At 47.2% G+C, this 27,752-nt stretch overlaps 2 protein-coding genes across 3 annotated transcripts in view; one reads left to right on the top strand and one right to left on the bottom strand.

The window, feature by feature from the left end:
- KIF24 (kinesin family member 24) overlaps positions 1–15,957 on the top strand; it is a 41,675-nt gene extending 25,718 nt beyond the window's left edge. Inside the window, exons 8-13 of the mRNA XM_072993004.2 lie at positions 117–222; positions 1,885–1,956; positions 4,255–4,364; positions 6,600–8,933; positions 10,098–10,191; positions 11,867–15,957. Coding sequence (XP_072849105.2) covers positions 117–222; positions 1,885–1,956; positions 4,255–4,364; positions 6,600–8,933; positions 10,098–10,191; positions 11,867–11,992 — 2,842 coding nt within the window. The 3' untranslated portion in view covers positions 11,993–15,957. The remainder of the gene's footprint in view (positions 1–116; positions 223–1,884; positions 1,957–4,254; positions 4,365–6,599; positions 8,934–10,097; positions 10,192–11,866) is intronic.
- The window catches only part of UBAP1 (ubiquitin associated protein 1), a 34,965-nt gene continuing 22,849 nt past the window's right edge, over positions 15,637–27,752 (bottom strand). For both annotated transcript variants that reach the window (XM_072993005.2, XM_020796435.3), the window contains exons 4-7: positions 24,450–25,331; positions 20,504–20,704; positions 18,712–18,813; positions 15,637–16,893 (exon numbers count right to left, since the gene is read on the bottom strand). In XM_072993005.2, the coding sequence (XP_072849106.2) occupies positions 16,753–16,893; positions 18,712–18,813; positions 20,504–20,704; positions 24,450–25,331 (1,326 nt within the window). In that variant the 3' untranslated portion in view covers positions 15,637–16,752. The remainder of the gene's footprint in view (positions 16,894–18,711; positions 18,814–20,503; positions 20,705–24,449; positions 25,332–27,752) is intronic.

The following is a 27,752-nucleotide window of genomic DNA, read 5'->3' as shown; positions in this document are numbered from 1 at the left end:
GCTTTCCGCAAACGGCCGTCTCTGAGCCTAACATACCTGGCAGGGCTAGCCTCCACTTTGGACACACTGCAGGAAATGCCGGAGAAATACTAAAAAGATGACCGCTGTCTTTCCAGGATCTCCTTCATTGATCTGGCCGGCAGCGAGAGAGCAGCTGATGCCAGAGACTCTGACAGACAGACGAAAATGGAAGGAGCTGAAATAAACCAAAGTCTGCTAGCCGTAAGTTGGTAGAAAGCACATTTTTGGGGGATCATTTGAAAAACTACTCGGCAGTAGAGCTTATCCTCCGTATATAAAGAGTCCCACCTATTCAGTCCTTGTTGGACTGGGAAGGGCTTCTGTCTCCATCAGCAAAGGCAGCCTTGTGCTGGTTGAACCCGTTGTCTGTCCCAGAATAAGCATCTTGGTGTTGTTGATCTTAAAAAAAAGGGGGGGGGGTCCTCAGCAAGTAGAGTTTTGGGCAGCCTGTGCTTTGTATAATATGGCAGCAAGTCCAGATTCCAAGACTCTAATGCTTAAACAAAAGCATGTTCACACCCTAATCTTGTATCTTGATTGCAGGCTGCAAACAGCCACCCTGCCACTGGGTTTTTCCACTGGAAATCCACAGACTGTTTATCACCTTTGTCACAAATCAGTCCTGATTCTTGCTCCTCCTGCTGGACACAGTACTTCCATTCTCTCTCTCTCTCTCTCTCTCTCTCTCTCTCTCTCTCTCCTTCTCCTTCTCCAACCCAGAGGGCTGAAAACGTTATTCCCATTCTCAGTTGGCTTCGGAAGGTCATCTGTGAGCCAAGTCTTCTTAGTTCTTTTGCCGGGCTTAGGGGACAAATCAGAATATAGCCAGAAGTGCCAAGAAAACGGTGGACAAAAGAAGGCCCTTGAAGCCGCAGGGAGTGATGGGGAGAAGATGCAGGCGGAGGAGAGAGACTTCTGCCTGCTGAGACGGCAGAGACAGGACTGGGCTAAAATGACCAAAAGCCTGGATTAATTTGTCCTTAATGAGAAAAGTGGGGGCTAGATTTCATTGATGCATTTAAAAGTAGAATGTAGCTTCCTCTCATCCCATGTAAAGGATAAGGATTCTCAAACGCTACTGACAGACTTGTTTGTTTGATTTTTATACCTCCCATCTGGCTACCAAGCTTTTCCACCTCAACAAAGAAAAAGAGGCACATACAGCCTGCTCTCTCGTTCATTATTTTATTATTTTACTTGTTTCATTTCCCCCTAGTAAGGGGACCCAAGGCTATTTGCAATGATTAAAAAAAGTTAGGCTAAAGCCACAATAAACTACAAAGTTAAAAAAGAATCAAACATACAATATTGCTTGCAAGATTATCTAAATATTAAAACTACGAAGCCTGCTGAAAAAGAGCCTACGCCCAGAATCCAAGCGGGACTCAGTCTCAGTGATTAAAAGCCTGCCCAAAGAGGCAGCTTCTTCACTGTTGCCTCCAGGATTAAAAAAAAAATGGGGGGGCAACCTAACCTTCCCGGGGGGAGCCTTCTGCAATCTGGGAGCAGCCACCGAGGAGCCCCCCCCCAGGTGTCCCTGTCAAACGTGCCTGCAAGGGTCGAGAGAAATCCACCTCTGGTGATTACAGCAGCCAGGAAGGCTCATACGAGGAGACGGGGTTCCTGGGACTTTCACAAAAGCCAGAATGTTTGGATAAGAACCCCGAGAGTTGCCACAGGATGGCAAGCGCCAACCGGTAATACAAGGGTCGGCCCTCTCTATTCCAAGCCCAGGCCGGGTACGTTTGAACAGAGCCCAGGGGGAGAGAGGCAGCCTCTGCTCTGGAGCCCAGCATGGCCTTGGGGGAAACCAGCTCTTTGCTGTACTGAGGACTATCTGTCTGTCTGTCTTTCCCTTTCTAGCTAAAAGAGTGCATCCGTGCCCTGGATCAGGACCACGCTCACACGCCCTTCAGGCAGAGCAAGCTGACTCAGGTAAGCCCCAGGGCTAATGCCAAGGCATCTTTTTATGGTCCCCAAAGGCTGCTTGAAAGAACGGCCACCGTTCTCCTGGTGGCGGAGGGGTGCCTGGTGGAACCGATGGCTGCAAGGGAGAGGGAAATCGTCCTAGGCTTTCCTCCATCACTGCCATACGGTCGGGGAGTTGGCATTTGGCAACTGCTTACGTTCCGTCTGTCTTTTGGGGGGGCAGTTATTGTGTCCTGGCAAAGGCTAGACTGGGATGGAGTTTTAGTGATGAACTCCAGAAGGGCCAAGCCCGTTTCTAGCCTCAGTCTTCCTCACAGGGTTGTGAGGCCCGATTGAGCTCTTTGGAAGAGTGGTAATATGCAAATATAGTAATCACTTAAATATGTACCATTGTTGATTCTAAGCCTGGGCTGAGCCTTCAAGGGGCTGAGCACGCTGTTCCTGGAGAGGCGGGCCACGTTCTGGCCATGCGGGAGCCCCTCCTGGCCGTGCGCCACAGAGGCTCCTAGAGGCCAAGCCCTCGACCCCGGCAGCAGCAACAGCGGGACCGGCGTTGGGGAGCCCTGCCTCGAGAATCAGCACCCCTGGGGGGACTCTTCTCCAGCGACACCACCCTAGAGGCAGCTACAGGGAGGCCCACCGAGAGGGTGCCCTTGGGGGACTGTGGGTGGCCCCGGCTGCCTTGCCCTGCAACGCGTGAGCGCGCAAGTGTGTGTGTTCTCTCGGGCAGAGGACGCTTGGTCCGTCCCCACCACTCACGCCTGGAACCTGGCTCTGCGGAAACGCTGCTTCTCTCCCTTAAGGTCAACCAAAGTCCCCTTTAAGGGGGAAGAGAGCGAGAGAAGGGGTGCAGTCTGCCCCCCCGAAGGCTTCTGTCTGCGCCCCCCTCCCTCAACTTCTTCTGTTCTTTCCACAGCCGCTCAGGGGGGTGCGCTCGCTTGCTCGATTCGCTTTGCTGTGCCCCTGGCTGCTTCCTTGCCCTTGGTGATCTCCTCTGTCCTTGGCTCAATCAGGCCTTCTGCAACACAGTGGAGATCCCACAGTCAAGTTATCTGAGAGATCTGATGGCCCGGGTCAAGGAAAAAACAAGAAAATCCGGGGGGGGGGGGGGGGTTGCCCCCTAGGATGAATTTTCAATTTTTTTTTTCAGGAGAAAAATTGGAAATGCTAGAGAATGTAGAAAAAAACAAGAATATTTTGTCTTTTTTTTTCTTGAAAGAGCAGAATAGATTGTAAAATACAGTTTTACTCAAATGCTAGGAACTGCTTTATACGAATATTTGCACGTAAGAAAGTCTACAGTAGAAGAGAATGCTAATTTCCTTGCATACTGTTGGACGTACACCAAATCCAAGGTGGATTTCTGAACGCATGCAGTGGGTGCTGCTGCCATGGCTTCCAGGTTATTGCTAAATTTCTTTGGGTGACCTTTATTATAGTTTCGTGGGTACAAGCACAGTAGAAGCAAGACTTTTGTTTCATTCCTTCAGAATGCATCGTTTCTTTCTGATTATTTACTTGCCCCTCAGCTGGCAAAAATAAAGATGCATCCACTTATATAGCCTAGCGTGCACAAATTTCCAGCTCCTTTTTCTTCTTTTTTAGTATAGGGTGCCTGCCCAGGTCATAAATATTAATGTAATAGCTGCATGGACCAATGGGAGGGCTGGAGGGGCGGAGTCACGATATATAAGAGACTCAACAGGAGGAAGGGGAGTTTTTAGGGAAAGAGATTGAGTTGAAGAGTTTTGAGAGAGTTGAGAGGTTTTGGAGTCTGGGTAGGAGAGAGCAGTGTTTGAGAGTGGATGAAGTCGGATGTTCTGTTAAGAGTTAATGACATTGATTGTACCTTTATCACTAAACAATTTCTATTTGGTTCTTTTTAAAATGACCCATGGCCTGGATCTCTATTATTAATATTAAACAATGTTGATGTAATCGACTGGTGGCAGCTGAAAGACACGTAACATGAGCTCTTAGTTTGGTGAAACAAGCAGGGGCCACGTGGGAATCGTGACAGCTACATTCACTATTTGCCTTTTACAAGCTTAGAGCTTTTATTTTATTTGCTATTTAAAGTCGAGAATCTGCCTAAATACTCCGATTTTATGTGCCAACCACTATATGAATGTTTTTAGGTTACTTAAGCAGGAAAGTAAGTTTTAATTTGATATGAAAATCAGTTATTGAAAATTTCAGCTTTTCTCTGTAATTTGCTTCCCTGAAAAATCCCCAGGTGAAAACCCCTTTTCATGCCAAAGAGCCAACACTCTGCTTTTTTTTCTCTTCTCCTTCCAATTCAAGGTCCTAAAAGATTCCTTCATTGGAAATTCCAAGACGTGCATGATCGCTAACATCTCGCCCAGCCATGTTGCGACCGAGCACACCTTAAACACCTTGCGATATGCCGACAGGTAAGCAGCTGAACTGAGAGGTCACTGAACTTGGGTCTGGACTGAGGACAGCTCCGTGCTGGGGGTGGTGGTGGTGGTGGTGGTATGGTGCCCATGTAACTTCCCCAGCTACTCATCTGCTGCCTAGCAAGAAGTTACTTCTTTGAAATACAGTAGGACCAAAGTATCCGTGGATGAACAGTTCCCAGTCCCCCCACCCCCCGGATGCGGAAAAACATGGAAGTAGCGAACATGATATAGAGCAGGTTTTTCTGTCTCCCTCTAGTGGCCAGTTCTGGTAAATACCCCCTGGAAATACATATAGGTATGTATTTGGGTTGGCTTGTTTTTATGTAGCATTTTCAGGCAGCAGATAAGTGAATTTGTGAGTACTGATCCCGCAGATGAGAGGGTCCTCTTGTACATGCTGGTAGAGGGATTTGGCATACTAGACTCCAAAAAAGTAACTTTTCCTTGTTGTGCTCTCCCTTTCCAACCAAGTGAAAGCTTGAGATTCGATCCCAGAGGGGTGGCACCAGGTGACTGAGATCTTCCTCCCAAAAGGGCTGAGCCCCCTGCCCCGTGTTCAGAGAATGGGCTCCTGCTCTTTGGAAAGAAGATTCAGTAGTCCTGAAATGACCAGAGGCTGCACAGTGAAGAAGATTTCTGTATCGTTGGGTTGCTCCCCAGAAACATGAACAAAAATCAGTTCAAACAGTGCTTTGAGACTTCAGACGTGTTTGATTTGCTGGAATCTATCTTTAGCCGGTGGATTAAAATAACTAGTGGAGTGTGTATTTCTAGCCAGAAAGATCTGGTTAAGTCAACCTTCAAAAAACAGTATATATAAAAACAAAGACATTTTGAGTGAAAGTAGTTTTCTGATGGTGTAAATACTGTCTCCTCAGAAATCCTTCACTTTGGGTTTTTTCCCCCAGCTATGCTATAGGATCATAGCATTAATTTCCTATTCAAGCAAATTGAAGCTCAAAATGTTGCAACAAAGGCTTTTACCACATATAGAATAAGAAATTCCAAATATTCAAGCTCTATTTTGAAAAGGAAGAAGCACTAAAGATCACATTGCAAATACTGTATATATTGGTTCCTGCAGTGTACCAAAGAATTTCAGAAGAAGATCAGTCTGTACTTTATAAATTATAACATAGCCTTTTGACTGTGTAGATTAAAAAAAGCTAAGGTCTGTTTCAAAAGAAATGGATAAACTGTACTTAAATAGTTCATTGCGCTAATACGTAACCTATACTGCGGACAAGAAGCTAGTGTTAGAATAGAATATGGAGAAACAATGGTTTCCCATAGGCAAAAATATCAGATATACATTTTATCTCACTATCTGTTGAACTGGCATGCAGAGCAGAACGCTATATTAGATTCAGATGGAGGAGGGAACATGGATGGAAGAAATAGCAATTATTTAAGCTATGCAGTTGACACAATACTACAAGCAGAAAACAACAGTGACTTGAAAGAACTCTTGCCCTAATGAACATGCACAAAGTAAATGCGAAAGCAGGACTGTAGTTGAACATTTAGAAGACAAAAATAACGACTACAAAATAGCTTTAATGGGGACAGTGAAAAATCTGAAACGGTCAGAAAGACAAACCGGTGGATGCTAGATCACATTAAGCCTGGCTTCCCTCTAGAAACTCAAATGACAAAAACGAGGCTGCCCTACTTTGGCACATCACGATAGGACAAGACTCACCGAAAAAGCCAGTAATGCCGGAAAAAGTAGAAATCCAACAGGAGATGAGTCGATGCCACCAAGGGTGGCCCAGCCTGGAGTTTGAAAGACATGAGACAGCGCTTTTAATGACTGGGCCTTTTGAATGTCGGTAATTCATAAGGTTCCCATCATGGGTGGGTGACAACAAAGATGGACACCATCTAAAAGCATGTAACTGCCTAGTGCTTAGTATTTGGTATTTGCTTAATACTTTCAGCAAACGTTAAATACTGTTTTTAGCTAGTACTTTGTGAACTATTCAGATTGGTATCAATGTAGTGCTAACTTGATTTAAATGATATATGAATTAGGCGTAACCTATTTTGAAATTAAGTGCAGTTGTATCTTCGATTGCATTTTATTACCTGTTCCTGCTACGTAAGCCTACCGTACTTGCATTTTATCTCTTATTCCTGCCATGTAAGCTACACAGGCACCTTAGATAGCTCTAAAATAAAGAAATCAATGAAGACAGAAATCACACCCAGTTTTTTCCTTTTCAGGGTCAAAGAGTTGAAGAGAGGGATGAAATGTTGCACCCCTGTGGTGAGCAGGCGGCGGCCGACGGGGAATATATCTCCGAAACGTATCCAGAGTTCTCCGTCAGTCCAGGCTGGGGAAAAAAGCTCCCCTAAGAAAGTAAAGCTGGGGCTTCAGCATCCGGCGGGACCTTCCACTTCCTCGAGGCTGAAGGCCTCCCCTCTGCTCTTCCGCCCACTTCCGCCCACGTTCTCTTCCACCCCCAAAGGACTCGCCTGCAAAGGACCCCTCGGTGCTCCATGGGTGGGACGGAGCAGTCCGGTGAAGGGAATCCTGAGAGCAGGGGGGCCGGCCAAGAAGGCCACCGACGGCCCAGTGGGGGCTTCGGCCCACAACCGCGCCAGGAAGGACTTGGGGGCCAAGAGGGAAGGCGGCCAAGGAGAGAGGCCGCCGGTCAAGGGTCTGAAAGTGCAACCGGTGCAGAAGCGAGTGGTTTCCAGAGCTGATTTTTCCTTTGGGGACGCTGCTCGCCCCGCGGCCCACCCGGAGCATGCTGGGAGCCTGTTTGCGGAGCAGTGCATGGCGGCCTGGACCGGCCTCCCACTCCACCAGAAAGAGAGGGAGCAGCACCTTCGCCTTTATCACCAGCAATTTCAGCAGCCCCCTATCCTGCAGCAGAAGTTGAACTACCAGCCTCTGGAAAAGCTCTTAGCCCGGTACAAGCCGCAAGAGATTCGGGTGAAAGAAGATCCCCCCTACCAAGGCTCGGGGTCCCCTCCGTACAGAGACGAGACGATGCAGCTGGAGGAGCTGGACGACAGTGACTTCAGCGAGGACTCCTTCTCTCTTGGGCCCAGCCAGGGGGAGGCAGAGGCAGAAGCCCACAGGGAATGCGACCGGGGCTCGTTCTTCCTCCATCAGGGAGAGTACAGAGATGAACGCTGGGAGGTCCAGGGTGGGCAAGAGCTGTTCGCCAAGCCGTGTGACCTTGAGAATCAGGAGGCAGCCTCGTCGAGGGTGGAAGAGGCTGCCGCCTCCCAGGAAGACAGTCGGGGTCCATCTGAGTGGAACGCAGAGGACGTGACCACAGTTCCTTCCTCTCCAAAGAACGACACGCCAGAGAAGCCTTATTGCTCACAACGCAGTAATGTGGCACGCAACGACGAAAGCACCAAAGAAGCACTCGCCGGGCCAAAACCACCTGCAGGTACAGAACGAGCTCTAAGCTGCCCCGATGAACAGCCCTTCCCTGGGCCAGAAGAGGCAACGCAAAGCCCACCGTTTGCCCACAAACCGGGATCCACCCACTGCGTTGCTGACAGGCCGACAGAAGGATCTCTGCAAGGCCACCACCCTCCAGGGACCGCCAGAAAGATATGCCCCCAAAAGGGAAGAGATCTTGGTGCCGCTCCGAATGTCGCCGTGGGCAGCTTTTCTGCTGTGGAGATGAGTCCTCCTTTGTCAGTGTCCCTCCTCAACGCGGGCATGACAGACCCTCCAGAGGAAGACCAGGGCCAGCGATGGCAAGGGCAGGCTCCGCTGGAGGAGGAAGAGACCATCCAGGCAAAGAAGCCTTTTTACCCCAGGAAAGGATGGGATGAGGATACCAACCCCTTCCCTGGAAGCAAATCTTCCCCTACGTCCAGCGCGTGCAGAATCGATCACTGGAGGAGAACATCTGGCCAGGTGCTTTCTCCAGAAGCCGTGACCAAGTGGCTTTCAGAATATTCTCATTTCCCAAAAGTTTCTTCTGCCTTAGGAGCTGAATCAGCCTTAAGTGAGCACGGTGGTTGCGTTTGTGGGTCCTCTGCTGGAGACGCGGGGCTGGCAAATCTCTTGTCCCTGTGCACAGAGAAGGAGGGCACGTTGTTCCTCGGCAAATATGTGACTAGTCCCCAGTATGATGCTGACGCTGAAGTGGCCGTGGTGGCCTCACTGAACTCTTCTCGGCACTCCAGCTTAGAGGAAGAAGATGGCCCCAAGGCCACGGTGCCGCTCCAGTATCTTGACGTCGTGGGAAAATCTTTCCTTTCAAATGACGCTTCCCTCCTCCACCCTTCAGGAAATGAAGAATCCTCTCCAGACAGCCTTTCATTGCAGACCGGCTTGGCATTTGGGACCCTGGAGGTGGGCCAGCCACGAGAAGCATTCCAGTTGGTATTCAGCAGTGAAGAAATGGGTCTCCTTAAGGATAAACCCACTAAGATTATGTTTGCCCACCCTCCGGATCCTGCAGAACAGAATTCGGAGGGGATCGCCAAGGGGCGAAGCGCCAGGATTCCCAAGAACTCGCCGAACGGATGCTGCCAACTTTATTTACCTGGAAGTTCCCATGCATATAAGGAAGCTCTGGGGAGGTGAGTTGCCTGCATCCTCTGCTCCTCTCCGAGCCCAGCCCAGTTTGTAAAGCACAGCGTGGTCTCTTGCAGCAGCTGGCAGCCGAGGGGAAATGGGGAACGACGGCCAAGAGGCTGCCGTCGGGGCAACTTTGGTGGGGCCGGTGTTCAGCCACTTCGGGGCGGGGTGGAGCACTAAAAACAGAGGCCAGGGGAGTGAAACCAGAAAAGGCTAGAAATCCACTTCTGGTTTTGTGCTGTGGTTCTTCCCCATGTTAAAATGCTCCAGTCTATTAAGGTTAATGGCTGCTCCTGGAGCTTTCCAGAAACAGCATTTTTTCCGGGAACTCCCACTCCTGATTTTTTATGCTTCAGTGTGTGTGTGTGTGTGGGGGGGGGGAAGAGTATCATGGGACCAGGGCTTTCGAAACAGCCTAGGAAGAGCCATATAGCCATGCCAGACAAAGGAGCAGGAAGCACCACAGAGGGCTCTTCCTGCCCCTTGGTCTGGCACTGCTACTTCCACACCAAGTACAGTGACATTTAAAGCAAAGAGTTTTCTTGTTGTTTAGTCGTTAAGTCGTGTCCGACTCTTCGTGACCCCATGGACCAGAGCACGCCAGGCCCTCCTGTCTTCCACGGCCTCCCGGAGTTGGGTCAAATTCATGTCAGTGGCTTCAGTGACCCTGTCCATCCATCTCGTCCTCTGTCGTCCCCTTCTCCTCTTGCCTTTACACTTTCCCAACATTAGGGGCTTTTCCAGGGAGTCTTCTCTTATGATGTGGCCAAAGGATTGGAGCCTCAGCTCCAAAGGGTAAACCCTTCCTTCCACAGAGCAGCATCAAGTGATCTCTCCTCTCTGACCCCGAGCCTTCCACATACAGGAGAAGGGAGAAAAGGACCAGCTTGTAGATCAACACAAGCTCTTTTTGGGAAGCGCAGGCCTCTGTAGGGAATGACTGTCATTACAATGTGGGTGAAACAATTGGGCTGCTCACCTTCTACATACTGTTTCTCAACTGTGCCTGGAAATTTTACATCAGGGTAGCCACAGAAAGTTGGGCCCTGGGTTTGCTCCCAAATCCCAGATGTGAGAGCTGCCAATGAGCAACAGTGAGTAGGGCTGAGGACTTTTATTAACCATGTTCTTTTTATTTGGTGTTTTTAAAAAACGGTGTCCAATAGGCAGTTTGTACTCCAAATCCATCGCAAGCAGCTGGATGAAATGGCAGGCCTGTGCGTGCAGGAGGAGAGCCTGATTTGCAGGATGCCAGACCTGGTGAGTGTCTGTTTGTCCAAATGGGAGGCAGGGCAGAGATCGAATCCTGCTTTATTTGGGGGGGGGGTCCTCTCTTGTGATATTTTTACCTAGACTGAAAAGCTGGACCCTGTGCAGAGGCATGTGGGCGCATACATTTTTAAACAGAAAAATTCTTCCATAAACACCGAAAAATTAAAAGGTTTGGAGGCTCTCGACACCATAGTCAACGCTGTTTTTCCTAAGGGTTAGCAAACTGGCAGGAGAGTCCAAAGAAATTTGCACAATACAGAGTGTACAACAATAGTGAATTCTCAGGCAAAAATGGTGGTGGGCGGGCGCAATTGGATCGATTCTTTTAAGGTCTTTGAAAATGTCTAGCAGAGAAAGGCAACTTGTACGAGGGGCCTGACTTTGAACAAGCCATACATCTCTGGCCAAGCTTGACACTTCTGGTGTAGTTTTGGAGTTCTTGGAAGTGAAAAGACCCATGACCTCCTCTAACGCACTGAAAACAGGAGCAACTGGACTCATTTCCTGCTGACAGATATTGTTGGACAAGCTCGCCTGGATGTCCGATTTCACACGGCAGCCACACTCCACTGCAAGACTCCATGGCCAAAGCTATGGACGCCACTGCCATGGAGTGGCTAAGACAGTACCCATTTTCCAAACCAGTGATGGCACCAGAACTCAGTTATCCTGCCAGACAGCCAAATTGCTGCTCCCAGAGACTCTGGAACTCTCTCCCACAGGAGGCCAGCCTGGCCCCATCTTGGCTTTCCTTCCACGAGCAGGGAAGGACCTTTCTCTTCAGGCAGGGTTTTCCTTAAGGACTGAAGGTTTGGGAGAGGTTTTAAAACGAGGTGGTTTGTATTTCGTTGCTTCAGAATCTATTTCGAGTAATGCTATTACCTAAGATTTCTAATACAGTGGTGCCGCGCATAGCGACGTTAATCCGTTCCAGGATTAACGTCGCTATCTGGATTCGTCGCTATGCGGGGGGGGGACCCATAGGAATGCATTAAACTCTGTTTAATGCATTCCTATTGGGGGAAAACACACCGCTATGCGGGCAATCCTCCATCTAGCCGCCATTTTCGCTGCCCGGTAAGCGAGGGCAGGGTGCGAAATCACTGCAGGCGGCCATTTTCTGCACCCGGCGGTCATTTTGGAACCGCCGATCAGCTGTTCCCAAAACATCACAATGCGAAGATCGGTAAGCGAAACACTTACCGATCATCGCAATGCGATGTTTTGCCTATTCAAACATCACAAGGCGATCGCATTAGCGATCGCAAAAAACGCGTCGCTATGTGGATTCGTCATTAAACAGTGCGCTCGTTAAGTGAGGCACCACTGTATAATGTTTTTTAATACTTGAATAATTTATTTTTTTTAGCTTTTAATATTGTGTTTCTAATGATGTAAGCTGCCTCAGATTCTTTTTTAAGGAGAAAGGCAGGGTAAAAAATATTTTTAATTAATAAAATAAATAGTTAATTTCCCCTCTTAGGTTCCTATAAGTGACAAACAATACTAGAGCTGGTGTTTGTGAACTGCTTGGCACTTTTGATTGGAACAGAACAGAACTCATGACTTGTATCTGGTACTTGTCCAGTGTCTCCCACCTATGAAACTCTTGACCTTCATCACCCCAACTTTTATCTCCTCCTCTGGTTCTCTTCCTTACTAGGATTTTGAGGACTTTGTAATGAAATTAGACAGAATCCTGGCACTGAAATCCAAATGCGTCCAGGGAATGCGAACCCAGCTGCAGCCTTTCTTAAGTCCTCCTTCAGGGGGGACTCCCCCAAGTTAGCCCTGAAGTAGCGATGACGGAGAGACATGAAGGAGGTTGCTTTCAGTCACCCGCATCTCTAAGGAGCAGAGACTTCAAGACAGAGATCCTGCCCCTGGTACATTTTGGCAAAAGACTTAAGAGTTGGTTTCAGATGGAGAAGACACGGAACCCACGCGCGGCGCCTTTTGGGCGCGAACTCTACATGCTCTCCCTTATGCCTGGCCGTGACAGAGGCGGTCCCTCTCGGCAGTCAGCATCCAAACAGGTTTTCCCTCTAATGGGAGTCCTAGTACCAGAAAAAGTTAACTTACTGCAAACCGTCACCACCTCTTTTCCCAGCTGCTGCCCTTTGGCAAAGAACGCCTACCGCCAGCTAAGGAATACAATCCCTAGCGTGGCCGAGCTGCGACAGCCTGAGATTTTAGAGCGACTGAAGCGGTCAGGTGAGCCGGTGAGCCTGATGTCCCCACTGCAAAACAGGAGCGTGAGAAAGTAATAGGCATGGATCATGTTCCCATCTGTAAGGAACTCATCCCCTCCACACCCTGTTTATCATTCTGCATTAAGGCCTTGGCTATCTAGTGGCTGAATATTTGCCTTCGGTCAGGGTGTTTTCCCAGCTCAAGATGTCTATCTTAATTTATGATGCAGTAAAGGGTTTTTGAAGGTCACGGTGCAGGCAACACTCATTGTTTGGCCTGAAGTGGGGACTCTTAGATGGCTTATTCACCCAACTGTAGTAAACATCCGGGCCCGCCAACTCTGCGAAATTGGCGCTCTCTTGCTTTCCTGTATAGCAGTGATTCCTCATCTTGGGGCTGCAGTCCCCAGAAACCCCAGCCAGCACAGCTGGTCTTGAAGGCTTCTGGGAACTGCAGTCCAAGAACACCTCCGTGACCCAAGGTTGGGAACCACCGCTGTAGAGGATCTCCAGGCAGGAATACTGACGGGAGAACGAAGCAGTGGTTTCATCAGATCCCCAGTACTATGTCACTAGCACGGAAGCGGATGTCCTTTGGGGAGCAAGCAGCAAGCGGTTGATTTTCCAAGAAGATGGCCTGCCGCCCTCGTGCAATCAGGCTCCAAGGCAAAGGGTGAAAAAAAGATGTTTAAGCCTGCCAGAAAGCGGCAAGAGAAATTTTAGAGATAAAAAATAAAATGCTGGTACAGTGGATGGCAGGAGACCTCGGTGGCCTGAGCCGGACCGTTCCTCGACAGCCCAGCACGACGCGGCCCTCGAGCAAATTTGATTTTTCTCCTTCCTCATCTCGGGGAGAAAAGCCCACGTGGGAGCCGAGAGTGCGTCTGTCACCTTGCAGTGCATTAAAAAAGCGAGGGGTGGGGAGGATACATGAGAGCACTTCTTTCTTTACTACAATTGTCAAAGGGTGGTTGGGGGGGGGAACAGGGTACCTCTCAAGCCATTTGTATCTGTGGCAACTGTAGTCCAAACAGGCATGACCCAATCCAGCTGTTGCTACTTTTACACATGTATGTAGAAACAGCTGCCACAAGCCTCGTCTCAATGAGCAAGAAAGATCTGGCCCCTCTGCGCCCCCAAACCTCTTTCTGTTCCAGGCCGGCACCTGCGCAGATCTACGCAAGAGGCCACAGCGCTGTTAATTTTTCCTGCAGCGAAGGACTGCTTTCACACCTACGTGGCCTTCTGCAAACATTGGGCCATCCGTTCAAACGAGCAAGAGTGCTTCGGCTGCCAATGACTTGCACCTCTTTCTAAAAAAAACCAATCGGGCACAATGGAGGGCGGGTTGTGGACAGGCTTGGTGGGTCCAGAGGAGAAATGCAAACCTGGGGGGGGGGCACCACTCCTGCTGACTGGGGTGGTGGCCTGCAACTGAGAGCCTCACGTGGTTGAGCGGCTGGGAAAGAGGGGGGCATGACTTTGTGCATTTTGCACTAAATGCACGGAAATATTTCAAGACGCTCCCTTGTTTGAGAAGATGAATGTGGCCCAAGCAGTTGATTAGAGTGCTGAAAATGAACATTAATTCAGTTAGGGTGCATTTTACTATGCATGTCAACTCCATACTGTTTTGCCGAAGGATGATTTTGTGTCAATTAAAAATGTATTTGTTGCATAGCAGTCTAGCATGTGTCAAATTAAATATTCAGATCAAATGTAATTAATTAAGCCTTAGGGCAAGAATCCATCACAGCAGGAAAATGACTAGGGAAATACTTGCACAGCAGAGGATCAAGTCATTGTCACAGTTCCCGAAAGTGATTATTATTCATCGGAACGGGGCCCTTGGGCATAGTGAGGAGCGGGCACCCTTTTGTGGCCATCCCAGGAAGTTAGTTGTCCAGCAAAGAATACTTCTCTGCACTCGGCCCACAACCATTAAAAGTGTCAAAACCTTTTGTGGCTGCAGGATCAGCCCTTGACCAAAGTGTGGTTTAGACATGCCGATCAATGAGCTGCTTTCTGTATATTCTTGGGGGCACCTGCTGACGGTGGTTCTCCCGTTAGGACCTGCCCTTTCACCCTGAACATCAACCAGTCCTCACCTTTTTTTCATTAATGACGGGAGGGGAGCCTTCTGGGAGTAGAACGAAGGTGCTCTCCGGAGGAAGGAACGGGCTTGCCAAGTACAGGAAGTGACTCAGAAGGGATGAGGTCTGTTTTTCAAAACTAGCTAATTAAGTTACATTACACTCAGGCATGAAAAGAAGTCTCCACAGTCACAAGTGGGTTATGTTTGACTGAAGTTCAGTTCTCAGCATCCTGTCTCTGTAATGCCATTTTTACAAGCCCTCTCTCAAACTTCATCAAATAACAAATCCTGTACAGAAAGTTGGCCACTTAAGAAGCTTAGCTGTCTTTACCTGACTGAAGTGACTCAATTCCCCACATTTGAAGGAAGAAAAGTCTATAATAAAAAGTTATCCTCTCGCACGTTACCTCAGTCCAACATTCAAGCTGAACTTCAGAAGCCACTTGTACACCAGGACATGCTTCTGACACGCACTCTGCTTACCTTGGGTCATTCACAAATCAACGTATTTCTAAATCAAACAATGAACATCAGAGACCAACCCTACTATGGCTTCTGTGGCCCTTGAATCTTAGGAGGAAAGAGATGACAGCATTTGCTGAGTTCTGTTTCTGAATCTTACAGCAAATCAGGCACTGAAATGCTACGGGGAAGATGTGGTGTGGTGCTATTCCAAATTGTGTAAATGGGTTCCAAGATCTGGAGCAGCTGTGAAGCCTTCTGCTGTGCACAAGAACACCATGTAAGACCACAGGAATAATGGCTGAAATATTGCTACTTTTAGCAAAGTAATTTGCACTGGAGTAGGCCCACTATTGGTGGGGATTTGGTAAATTAACTCCGCCAGACGTTCCATCAATTCCAATGGGCTTATTGTAGTTGTGATCTACTTTAACATTATCAGTAGAGCTTACACAGAGGAGCTGGCTCACCAACTCCCCAATTCAATGGGCCTACTCTAGTGCAACAGGATTTTGGCCACTGTCATCCGTAAACTAATGGAAGTCACAAAGCACCCTCAAATGCTGAATTCTTGGGGTAAATTTAATACATTCTTCAGTTATAATAGATTTAACTGGTATAACTATTTTACAGTCAGTCATTTATTTTTCGTACTAAAACCCGAGAGCAAGACACCACAAGACATATTTTAAGTTTTTTTATTAGTATCTTTCTGCAGAACCAAAATACTTAGCAAATTACTTCAAAGATCATCAAGACTGCTTATATTTTATGTATTTAGATCTTTAACCATGTACAACATAATACACCCTTTTATTTTTTTACTATCAAAACCAAACCAAAAGTCTGATTCCTATTACTAGATGTTAATAGATTAATGTAACTATAGCAGTGTGGAAAAAATGGAACCAATGCGGTGAATATTAAAAACAAAGTGCTTGAAAAGATAAGACTTCCAATTTCACACTGTATTTGAAACGGACAATCAGCTGTTGGTTTTTTTTTTTTTTTAGAAGGGCCTGTGGAGTTAAACAGGAACCCAGCCAGCCTGGGAAGACTCTCCCCCCCCCCGCCGCCCCCCGGGGGTGGTTTTCAAAGCCATCGCTCAACATCAGTCCCAAGTAGGGGGGCTTCACAGCTTACCTGCTCCGAGAACTCAGTTTATCTATTTAAGCGCTGGCAAGAGTGTGGATAACCAGGGCCCAAACGCCAGAAACAAACCGCAGAGCTTCTCTGTATGCATAGCGGCAATTCCAGAACCAGTGTTGCACTAAGTTACACACTAACCTTCAATCAAAGACTTTCTCCCCCTCCACCAAATTAAAAATTCAATTGCACTAAAGGTAAGACTTCTGCAAATCTTGACCAGGAGTCTTGTGTTTCAGTTCAAGCAGACACACAAATGAAAACGGCTTCAAAGAATCAAAGCCTGGTTCGTTTCAGAGCCTGGCTGATAACTTCTGACCAAGTCCAGTGCAAGAGGAGGGAGAGGAAACAATGAGCCCGGCCTGGCTATGTACAGCTCCCGTCAAGATTTTCCGTGGCCTAACCGAAAAGAAAAGGAAACTTAGGAAAGGACACTTAAACTTTAATTGAAGAAAGCGGACTGGGCTCTCTCCGGTGGGAACAGCCTACTGGAGTGATGCGTACCGATGGACCAGCTCCCCCGGCTTTGTCAGCATCCTGGAAAGGCAGAATCCTCGTGGTGGTCTCTTTCCCACGCCCACAGAGACAGCCACATGATGATGGCAAAGGTTTGGTTGGCAGGATAAGATGATGTGCTCCTCCTCTTGGCACCCTTCAACTGGCTCCTGCCCGGGTCATTAAGTCCTCCAGTGCATTGTCCTGGTCATTGTTGTGTAATAATAATACCTCTTTAATGTCTTTCAGTTCAAACCCCATTTCTTTAAATTTACTCATTAGCTGGAGAAGTTCTGTTGTCTGAGAAAGAGAAAGAAAGGCAGGGGGACACCGTCAAGAGCATTATAGGAAAAGACCCTTCTGGGAGAAAGCTGTGCATCATTTGATGGGCAAAACAGATGTCTTTCATTTAGACGAAGCCAAAAGCAAAGAACGCAGGCTTGCCAAGACAGCTTCTAAATGAAGTTTATGCCAGAATTCATATGCCGCCTTCCAAGCTAACAAAAGCAATTGAAAGCAGCTTGATACGATACATAAATCAGTTTTTAGAAAGGACCATAAAAGCAGAAATCATTATGGCAGTTTTGAGATTAAGCAGCTGAGATTAGATAGCTACCTAAGCAGACAAATCTTCAAGAAGCAGCAAAAACATTACAGAACAGGAGGCTAGACAGATCTCCCACAGCGCAGAGACAGAGAAGACAGGACATTACTACCACCTGTACTCCATATAATAGCAAGCTGGGCCTTTCCAGATGGCCTTAAAATATCAGGTGGACTCATCTCATTTTTTGATCAGGTCACCTCCCTGATAGACAATGGGAATGCTGTAGACCAGGGGTTTTAAACGCAATTTACCTGGGGGCCGCTAGAGGCTGAGGCTGGGACGCATCAGATTTTCCGCCAAGCGGAGCAAGAGCCCGAGGAAGCCGCCCAGGAGTTTCCTTAGCTGACAGACAGGTGGGCTGGCTGGCAGGCTGCAGTTCTGGATGGGGGGTGCAACAGGTGCTGTCTTGGGAGAGAGCCGGCGAGCGAGGCAAGGCTTTTTTTTTTACTCTTGACAGCAGAGGATGTGTGGGCGCTTTGGGAGAGGAAGGCAAGGCGAGGGCCACAAACTATCATCTGGGGGGCCGCAAATGGCCCCCGGGCCGCATGTTTGAGACCCCTGCTATAGACGTAGTATATCTTGACTTCCTATGTTGAGCAGGGGGTTGGAATTGATGGCCTTGGAGGCCCCCTTCCAACTTCACTTTTCTACGATTTTACGGTAAGACAGATGATGATCCTTGTAGGCAATCAGACCATCTAGGACTGTAACGGCTAGAACCAGCACTATCAACGGAGGTTGGAGACCATGAGTAGTTGAGCCCAGTGGTCCCATGATCTGGAGAAACCACCTGAACACGCCCCAACGTGAGTATTCAGTAATGGTTAGAGCACCCCTTTTCCAAGTGCTGCAGCACACATTTATTTCTGCCTTATTTTATAGCCACAATAATGCACCGCTTGAACTGGCACCAGCAACAAACACCGGGGCCTGTGTAAATGGATTTCTGGTAAAATGCCCTCCAGCCTGTCCCGCACTCAATACTCAGCAGTCCATCTGGATCCCCCAGGGGACATCCAGATGCCTAGCTCAGAACAGAAGGCAACTCTGGACCTTTGTCGCCTGAGCAACTCTTAGCTCCCAGCTCCGTTTACCAGACAGAGGCCAAGGAGAAGCACAGGGCAAGGGGGGCAAAGATTTTAGGTAAGGAATATCTCCTCCTGGCCTCCCTCAGGCCAAATGAAGAGCAGCACCTTTGCTTGATCACACACGCATGTGCACGCGCACACCGCTTTCGTCATGCGGGCTGTCAAACTCAAGACACAACCTGAACTCTGGAAGCCGCTAGAAGGGTTTAGCACAGATTGAAACGAAAGGGGATGGCAACTAGAGCAGACAGAGAGAGAGAGAGAGAGATTATTGTTTTAGGTCCTCAAAATACAAGCCAAAGGATTCGGAGGTTGCTCTCACGTGAACGCAGCAGCAGGAAGATTAGCGAGTCAAACAAGCAGCACTAAGCCGAACCACACGAGCGATTCAACCAGCTATGCTCCAAGCGAGGGAACACTCACCTTCTCTTCTGAACACTGATACATTTCAAGAGCCGCCTCTACCAGGAGTGGATCAAAGCCTCTCTCGCAGAACTGCCCGTGGACAAACAGGTAGTCCAGAACCTGCAAGTGTGAAGAGGCCAGAAATGAATGGAGGCCCTTGCTGTGCCTGCATTACTCACTCCACAGGCACGATCCGCCTAACAGCTTTCCTAGCTAATCTACCTTAACTAAGCTTATCAGCAACTTCATCCTGGCAATGGATCCTTATGAAGAACCAGACGCGGAAATGACAACCCAAATGTTTTGGGCTGTGTGTTTAATTTTTTTTCTCTTTCTTCCTACACACAGTCCCTAAGAATTGTGTTTGCAAGAGGACCACTGCCCTGATTTGCTTTTGCACAAACTGGAAAGCTTTCTCATGTGAAGCTATTTATACATGTAGAGATTCTAACCAACTGAATAAAGATCCTACACAATATTTCAAAATAAACACAGCAGAAAAAACATATTGTGTATGTGCTTGGTGGCACTTACGAACACAGAACAATTAACAAATGTTAGTACAAACATCTGTACTAATAATGTATTTGACGGTAAGTCATAGAAGGAAAAAAATTAAGAATGGCTGATCCTTAAGAACTCCTTTTTGAAAACATAGGAACATCATCATCAAACTCCAAATAATGACAATCTATGAAATCTTAGAATCTCCTCCAAAGCTTCTAGAAACTAAAATTAGAATAACCAAAGACTGTAAAAATAGTTGACAACTTTGTTTAAAGAAAAAATCTAAATTATTTCTTACTGACATAATTGCAAAAATGGATCCTGCCCAGAAGTGGAGATACTAATATAAGGCTAGGAATATTAACTCCTTATATTTTAAACACAGCTTTTTCCCTATGTATCTTTTCTGTAACATGCGTCATCTGTTCTAGTAAGCTGTGTGTGTGTTAAGTGAGTTCATGAAAGCCAAAATAAAGCCTCCTGGTTTTATAACTTTTAGTATTCTGCTCTCATTTTCAAGGAGACATAGGGAGTCTTGACCAACTTCCTTTTAGCTATTTGACTAAATCAGATGGCTTGCAAATTATCTGCAATTTTGTTGTAAAGTTAACACAGTTTCACGTTAACATACACTTTCTCAAAAATTAAAAAACTCTTGAAGGATTAAATTTCTACTTGAGTCTCAGTCATTTTGAAGTGGAGTAGGAAAAAAAACGATTCCTCTACAATTTCAGAGTAATCTCACACAGGACTTGGAAGAAGATGGTTGCCTAGAATAAGCTTGTACCCAAATGTGTCTTCTTTATACAGTGGTGCCTCGCTTAGCAATCGCTCCGTTGAGCGATTAAATCGCTTTGCGATGGCTTTTGGCCATCGCTGGAGTGATCGCTTAGCAATGTCCTCTATGGCTTAAATTCGCTTTGCGATGATCTTGGGGGAGTGATCATGGCAAAGCGAACTTTTTTAAACAGCTGATCGGCGGTTCAAATCTCACTGGCCACAAAGAACAGGAGCTGCTGTCAGACAAGCTACATTCTTAGCTGTGAAAACATTTTCATGGCTTCTCAGATGTTCCTAGCACTTTTTTTTCCTCTGGAGGAAACACACACACCCCGGGGTTTGTGGCCCCAGCATGACCATGATGCATGCTATCACAAGGTGCCATCTTGCAAGGGCTGACACATCCAATCCCAGAGCGTCTATTTCTCCAACGTTTGAACCAGGGCCAAGTGGGATTTTAATCAAGTCTCGCAGATCTCCCTTGCGGGATTCGCTGCACGAGAAGGAAAACGGCCGCTCTTACCTGCTCTATGTTCTGCCCCTTCTTCTTCATAGCTTTCAAGACATCCTCGTATGAATAACCCATGTTGACGACAGTTTCCACACACTGCCTCTCACCGGAGGAAAGGGCCTGCAGCACATCGAGGTGGGCGAAGCTGCTTGGCCATTTCACGCAGCCGGCGGTGTTGGGCACTTGAGATGTTGGGAAACTTTGGTGAGTTACCTAGAAAAGAAAGAAAGAAAAAAAGGAAACCCTTTCAGAGGAAGAGCAGTTGGAATACTGCTGCCCCAACACGGACCAAAACAAGGCTTTACATGACACTTGCGAGCCAGGGGGCCTCCAGCAACCCCATTTATGACGTTCTGAGCTTCTTGGAAGAGTGGGAGGAAAGCCCAAGGATGTGGGTCATGGAGAGGCCTAGCTTTCCATTTCATATCCTCCGTTGCTCTGGTTGGTGTCCAAAACAGGACATTGGATTTGGAAGTCCATGTTTGATTGTGCTTCCTTGACAGTGGCTGCTCTCCATGATCCGTAGGGTCCCTTCCAGCTGTGCAGTTCTAAGAGGATGATTGTTTTAACTGGGTCAAAATGATGCACAGGAGTCCTGCTTTAAACCTCACTGCCTAGGACTGAAGAGAGAGGTCCCATAAACTGTACTTAGTGGACTTTCTATCAAAAACACAGGGGTGGGGTGGGGGTGGGGGTGAAGCCTCAGATTCCAATGGAGACCTTCCTTCTGCTGCCCTCGACATGTCCCAGCCCCTCTTCCTTTGCAGAGAGCACTTGAGAAAGACTGAGGCCGTGGAGGCTACATCCATCCACGCAGAGCACAAAGTCGTTCTCGTACAACATGCCACCTTCTGCCGTGGCAAGCCCTATGCATCTCGCTGTCAAGAGCAAGCGTGGGATAAGTTAAAATACGGATTCAGACTTCTATGCTTAAATTTAAGTTCAGCCATGGTTTAAAACACAAACGTACAGGGCAATATCTACCAAGAGCCTTTTTCTATCTAAATGAAGAACCAGTTTCATTATTTCTGAGATGTAACTTCTCCCAAACATAAAACAACACATTTTGAATTCATGAAAACAAACTCTTCTGGTCTTTCTAATAAGTCTCAGATATTATTCCAACCTAACAGTCAAACAGATTTCATTTTTCTCATTTTGTTTGTTTTGTTTTTGTGCAGCTGCATCTGGACCAAAGAAAGCCAGAAATGGGAAAGAAATGCTCAAGTTCTGTGTATTCCCAACATATTAAAAAAAGAGCAAAGTGTGCTGCCTATGTATCACTCCATAACACTGACAGCACTCTCTCGGGGCAGTTTATAATTTAATTATGCAGGCTATGCATCGCCCCCTCCCTCAACAATCTGGCTACTCAATTTACCAACCTTGGAAGGATGGAAGGCTGAGTAAACCTCAAGCCAGCTACCTGTGACTGAACCAAAGTCACGAGCAAAGAGTTCTGGCTGCAGTATTGCAGTTTGACCGCTGTGCCATGAGGCTCCAGCTTGTTGTGAGAAAGATCCTATGTAGCATGCAGCTGGGGAAAGCCTGTAGCTCTCCAGAGGATGCGGCTCTACAATTCTCATCTAGTCCGTCATTAGGGAGGCACCGGGGGGGGGGGCATCAGATCCACAGCGGGAGAGCCCAAGGTTCTCGGCCCCAACATAGAAGAATGTGATCCATTCCAACAGTAGTACACATTCCCCAGGACTCCTTTCTGTGGAGACCACTTAGCTGGCTTCTTATTCATACAGAACAGGCTGGAGAAGATGGTCCAGGCTGGGACTGTTAAACGAGACACGAAATCTACTGCATGCTCTGGTATCCCCCCAGGGTGGTCTTCCTTCATTTTGTGCCTAAATGTGTTATGGAAATGAATGGCAAGTTGTGTCCTGGATGGGGATTCTCTGTTATTTACTGGCCAGCAGAGACTGCAACACAGCCGTGATGCAAGAATGGATTTCCCTCTTGAGATTATCCTGGTTCTTGGCCTGTAGGGATTAAACTTAATCCTGTTGCACATCCTGCAAGTTATTTTTACAAGTCTTCTTCACAGAACAGGTCTCTGAAGTGCAGGTTTCTGGCCATGCAGACGGGGTTGACTTGATTGATGGCTTTCTAATGCAGCCCCTTTCCTTTCTTCTTCGCTGTCATCCACACCATGTTTTTGTTTCCTTAGAAAAATCTCCCTTCTCTTCCTTCTCACGAGACTAGCTTTTCCCCCAACTGTAATTCACTACGCATGAGTTCTGCCTATTTCACGGAGTTGCTGGCCTAGAAGCCTATGCAGTACCCTGAGTCACTAGCCTTAGTGGATCTCATGGGCGTTGCTGGCTGGTGGCAAAAGATACTTCTTGAACAGTTACGATTCCATAGGGCATTATTTCTGTTCCTATATACAGTGGTGCCCCGCATAGCGACATTAATCCGTTCCGGATTAATCGTCGCTATACAGAAACATCGCTAAACGGAACGGAAAAAGCTATAGGAACGCATTAAACTTCGTTTAATGTGTTCCTATGGCTCCCAAACTCACTGTTCAGCGAAGTTCCTCCATACGCCGCCATTTTCGCGCCCTTGGTAAGCGAGAGCAGGGCGTGAAAACACTTGCAGCGGACATTTTGGGCACCTGGCAGCCATTTTGGAACTGCCGATCAGCTGTTTGCCTTTTCAGAACATCGCAATGCAATCACGTTATCAAGCTAAAAAAATAGATCGCTATGCGGATTCGTCGTTAAACGGTGCGCTCGTTAAGCGAGGCACCACTGTACTAGATTTCAAGAATATAATTTCATTCCACCTTGAGAAACTCTTATAAGGGCTCAAAAATGTGATACAATTATTCTAAATAAATACGTCAAAGTGACTTCCATTACAAAGGAAAAGACCAAGTTTGTTTCTTGGTTTATGTAACTTCCCATTCCCAGATTCATCATTTCTTGACCAATACCATACATTCTCACTGGTGGCTCTAACAGAATAAACCATCTGGTTGTCAACTAAACAGAATCTTTAGATTGCGTGAAGGTTAAAATTCAAAAGCTGGGATCATATGGCCCACCAAGCCTTGTGCCCCTATAGAAATGTCTGCGTCTGGACAAGGCAAAGGTACTCGTACAAGGAAGCCAGCAAGAACAGCTTGCCGGAACGGATCCATTCACCTTCTACACTTTCACTTGGAAAAGAGTCCCGCAGAATGAAATGGAATTCATGTCTGGGTACACATATTGTGTAAGGGATGGGGTGGCGCTGCGGGTTAAACCGCAGAAGCCTCTGTGCTGCAAGGTCAGAAGACCGGCCATCGTAAGATCGAACCCACGCGACGGAGGGAGCTCCTGTCACTCATCCCAGCTCCTGCCAACCTAGCCATTTGAAAGCATGTAAAAATGTGAGTCAATAAATAGGGACCACCTCAGTGGGAAGGTCACAGCATTCTGTGTCTAGTCATGCTGGCCACGTGACCACGGAAACTGTCTAAGGACAAACTCCGGCTCTATGGCTTGGAAACGGGGATGAGCACCGCCCCCTAGAGTCAGACACGACTGGACTAAATGTCAAGGGGAACCTTTACCTTATACATATTGTAATAAACAGCAAATGACCAGAACGCCTGAGAAGCAAAGGTTCGTATATACTAGACAAAATCTTCCTTTCTGTGGCAGAATCTAGATAACCATGTGGCAGAATCATAAATCTTAATAATTTTCAGAACTGAAAACTGTGGAAGTCAAGAGTTTGGACATAAAAGGGAATGACAACCCTCATAGCAGGGTAGATTTAAATTGGCAACAACAAAAAGGACCAGGGGGAATCAAGTTTTCTGTTAATGCAGCAAAACATTTCGTTAGTAACTGGACAACTCTGCTCGCTACTGTGTTTAAAATTCCATTCTTACTCTCTATCCCGGTTTTGGCCAACTAGCCCCAAGGGAGCCCTCCCCTCTGGCATGAATGCTTACCGCGGTGGCTGTGGTGAGAGCTGGAATTTCTTCTGTACATGCTACCGAAGTGGCTTTTGTCTCGGGGCCTCCCTCCCCACCAAGGGCGGGCAGCCCTGTTGTTCCGTGATGCCCATTCAGTTCGCTGGCTTTGCTCTGCAAAGAGCCGAGGAACGTGCCGTTGTGGAGGCAGGCCGCGCTGCGGTACGTGCTCGCAAGCTTTGCGGTCTGCAACTCGGCCTCGTCCGAGTCGAGCTTTGGGAAGGAGAGAGACTTGATATTGCTCACGGACGTCACCGGCGACAGGGACACTTTGGAAGACAGCGGCATCTTTTCACAGCCCCCCAGCTGGGGCAAAGCGATCAGACCGTTGGGCTTGTGAACAGGCTTGAGGTCCAAAGCTGCCCTCTCCAAGGAGGCCAAAACCTCCTGGTCTTGCAGCATAGACTCCGAGGTTACTTTGGGCAAGCTCTTGTCTAGACGCTGGGCGACAATCGGCCCGGTGGTGCCAGCATGGACCTGCAGAATGTTCTTCAGTTCCTCTCTGTCATCAAGCGTTTTTAATTCCAGTTTGTCAAAGGGGTCCTCTTCACACTCGAAATCTGCCGGGTTGAAATCGGCCTTGGTGTGGGATGGGCTCAGGACCTTTTGCTTCAAGGAACTGCTGCTGGCAGGAGTCGGCGTCAGAATGTAGTTGTGCTGCAAACTAGCAAGGATCGGGTTGATAGGAGGCGGCATGACCGCCCCCCCTTGACCACCACCCGCTCGGATCTCCTCCTCCAACACAGCCTTGGCATCTGCTACAGCCTCCTCAGCCTTGCGCTCAGCCTCTTCCTGGGCAGCCTGGATTCTTTTAAGATTCTCGGCCCACTCAATGGTTTTCTTCTCCAAGGAGAAGTCATACTGAAAACAGAAACAGATGGCCAAGGTCAGGAAGGAAAGATGCAGGCAATGGCACTTTCTCCAAAAAGAAGAGGGTACGTGCTGGCTAATATGAGAGACCCAAGATCTTAATACACTGAGATTCCACCGTTAGTCATGTAAAGGCAACAGGGGCCTGAATTTCTACGTTTGTGAAGGACCCTCTTTAACAGACTGACCTCCCATTGAAAATTATAACTATCTTATGTATTTCCATACTGTTCTTAAGCCAGATAACCTCCTGAATGCCCTCCCGACTGAGATTCGTCTGCCGCCGACACTGATGACATTTCGGCGCCAGGTCAAAACCTTCCTGTTCCAGAAGGCTTTTAACTGAAATAATATTAACTGTGGGTCTGATGGCAATTTTATATATATTTTAATTGTATTTTAATTGTACATATTTTTATTGTATTTTAAATGCTGTAAGCCGCCCAGAGACCTTTGGGTAGTGTGGGCGGCATATAAATTAAATAAATAAATAAATAAATAAATAAATAATAAAAATCAAAAGGCACAGAATAAAGCAAAACAATGCAGGGAAAAACAGGAGTAAGACCAGCTGTTAAAATAAGTTACAACACAGAAATGTTAAAGAGAGCAAAAGGTTTCCGTCTGGTGACGAACAGGTAACAGAATTGGCAACAAGATAGGTTCAGGAGTGAGGGGCATTGCGTAACCATGGTGCCACCACAAGCCTTTGCTAATAGCGTTAGCATTCAGGCAAGTTTAATATACAGTTATTCACGCTGACCTGTCCAAAGCCATGCACAGCTTTCCACTCAAGATGGGCAAATTCTTCACCCGAGATGCACATGTGGCAAGGAGGAGGCCACAAGAACACAGGAAGCTGCAGTAAGGCCACGGCTCCATCTGGCATCGGACTGTCCACTCTGACTGAACGTCTGGCAGCACTCTTCCACACCCCTACCTGCAGACCCCTGGCATTCCTTGGTGGTCTCTGACCCAATGATTAAGCCCCTAATCTCAAACACATGCAACCCCACCCATGGACACAGTATTTTCTTCCCAACTCAGAGTACAAAGGAGGGGAGATTTAATCTACTCCTCCTTGCAGGCTAAGATCCTTTAGAAGATGAGGTTCATATTGGTAACCAGCCATACTGGTTTTTAGAGGTTTTCTTGGAATGGCCAAAGATAATGAGACTTACTTCTTGGCTCCCCTTCATGAATTGCTGCCTTGTCGTGGCGAAGGGGCTTGAGTAACTCAGAGAAGCGATGGGCTATGCCGTGCAGGGACACCCAAGACGGACAGGACATAGTGGAGAGTTCCGACTAAACACAATCCACCTAGAGTAGGAATTGGCAATACCACTCCAGTATCTTTGCCAAGAATGCCCCATGATCAGAAACAAAAGGCTAAAAGATATGATGCTGGAAGATGGGGCCCTCAGGTCAGAAGATATCCAACATGCTACTGAGGAAGAGCGGAGGACAAGGACAAGTAGCTCCAGAGCTAATGAAGTGGTTGGGCCAAAGCCGAAAGGATGCTCAGCTGTGGACGCGCCTGGAAGTGAAAGGAAAGTCTGATGGTGCAAAGAAAAATACTGCATAGGAACCTGAAATGTAAGATCTATGAACCTTGGTAAGCTGGAGGTGGTCAAACAGGAGATGGCAAGAATAAACATTGACATCCTGGGCATCAGTGAAATAAAATGGACAGGAATGGGTGAATTCAACTCAGATGATTATCACATCTACTATTGTGGGCAAGAATCCCGTAGAAGGAATGGAGTAGCCCTCATAGTCAACAAAAGAGTGGGAAAAGCTGTACTGGGATACAATCTCAAAAATGATAGAATGATTTCAATATGAATCCAAGGCAGACCTTTCAACATCACAGTAATCCAAGTTTATGCACCAACCAGCATTGCTGAAGAGGCTGAAATTGACCAATTCTATGAAGACTTAAAACACCTTCTAGAACTGACACCAAAGAAAGAAGTTCTTCTCATTATAGGGGACTGGAATGCTAAAGTAGGGAGTCAAGAGATAAACGGAACAACAGGTAAGTTTGGCCTTGGAGTTCAAAACAAAGCAGGACAAAGGCTAATAGAGTTTTGTCAAGAGAACAAGCTAGTCATCACAAACACTCTTTTCTAACAACACAAGAGGTGACTCTACACATGGACATTACCAGATGGACAATACCAAAATCAGATTGATTATGTTCTCTGCAGCCAAAGATGGAGAAGCTCTATACAGTCAGAAAAAACAAGACCTGGAGAAAAATTCAACCTTAAACTGAAGAAAGTAAGAAAAGAGACTGGGCTAGTCAGCTATAATCTAAACCAAATCCTTTATGAATACACAATGGAAGTGAAGACTGATTTAAGGAACTCGATTTGGCGGACAGAATGCCTGAAGAATTTTGGACAGAGG

The sequence above is a fragment of the Pogona vitticeps genome, chromosome 2, assembly GCF_051106095.1.
Source record: "Pogona vitticeps strain Pit_001003342236 chromosome 2, PviZW2.1, whole genome shotgun sequence".
Classification (NCBI taxonomy): domain Eukaryota; kingdom Metazoa; phylum Chordata; class Lepidosauria; order Squamata; family Agamidae; genus Pogona; species Pogona vitticeps.
This window is presented reverse-complemented; position numbering and strand designations above follow the sequence as displayed.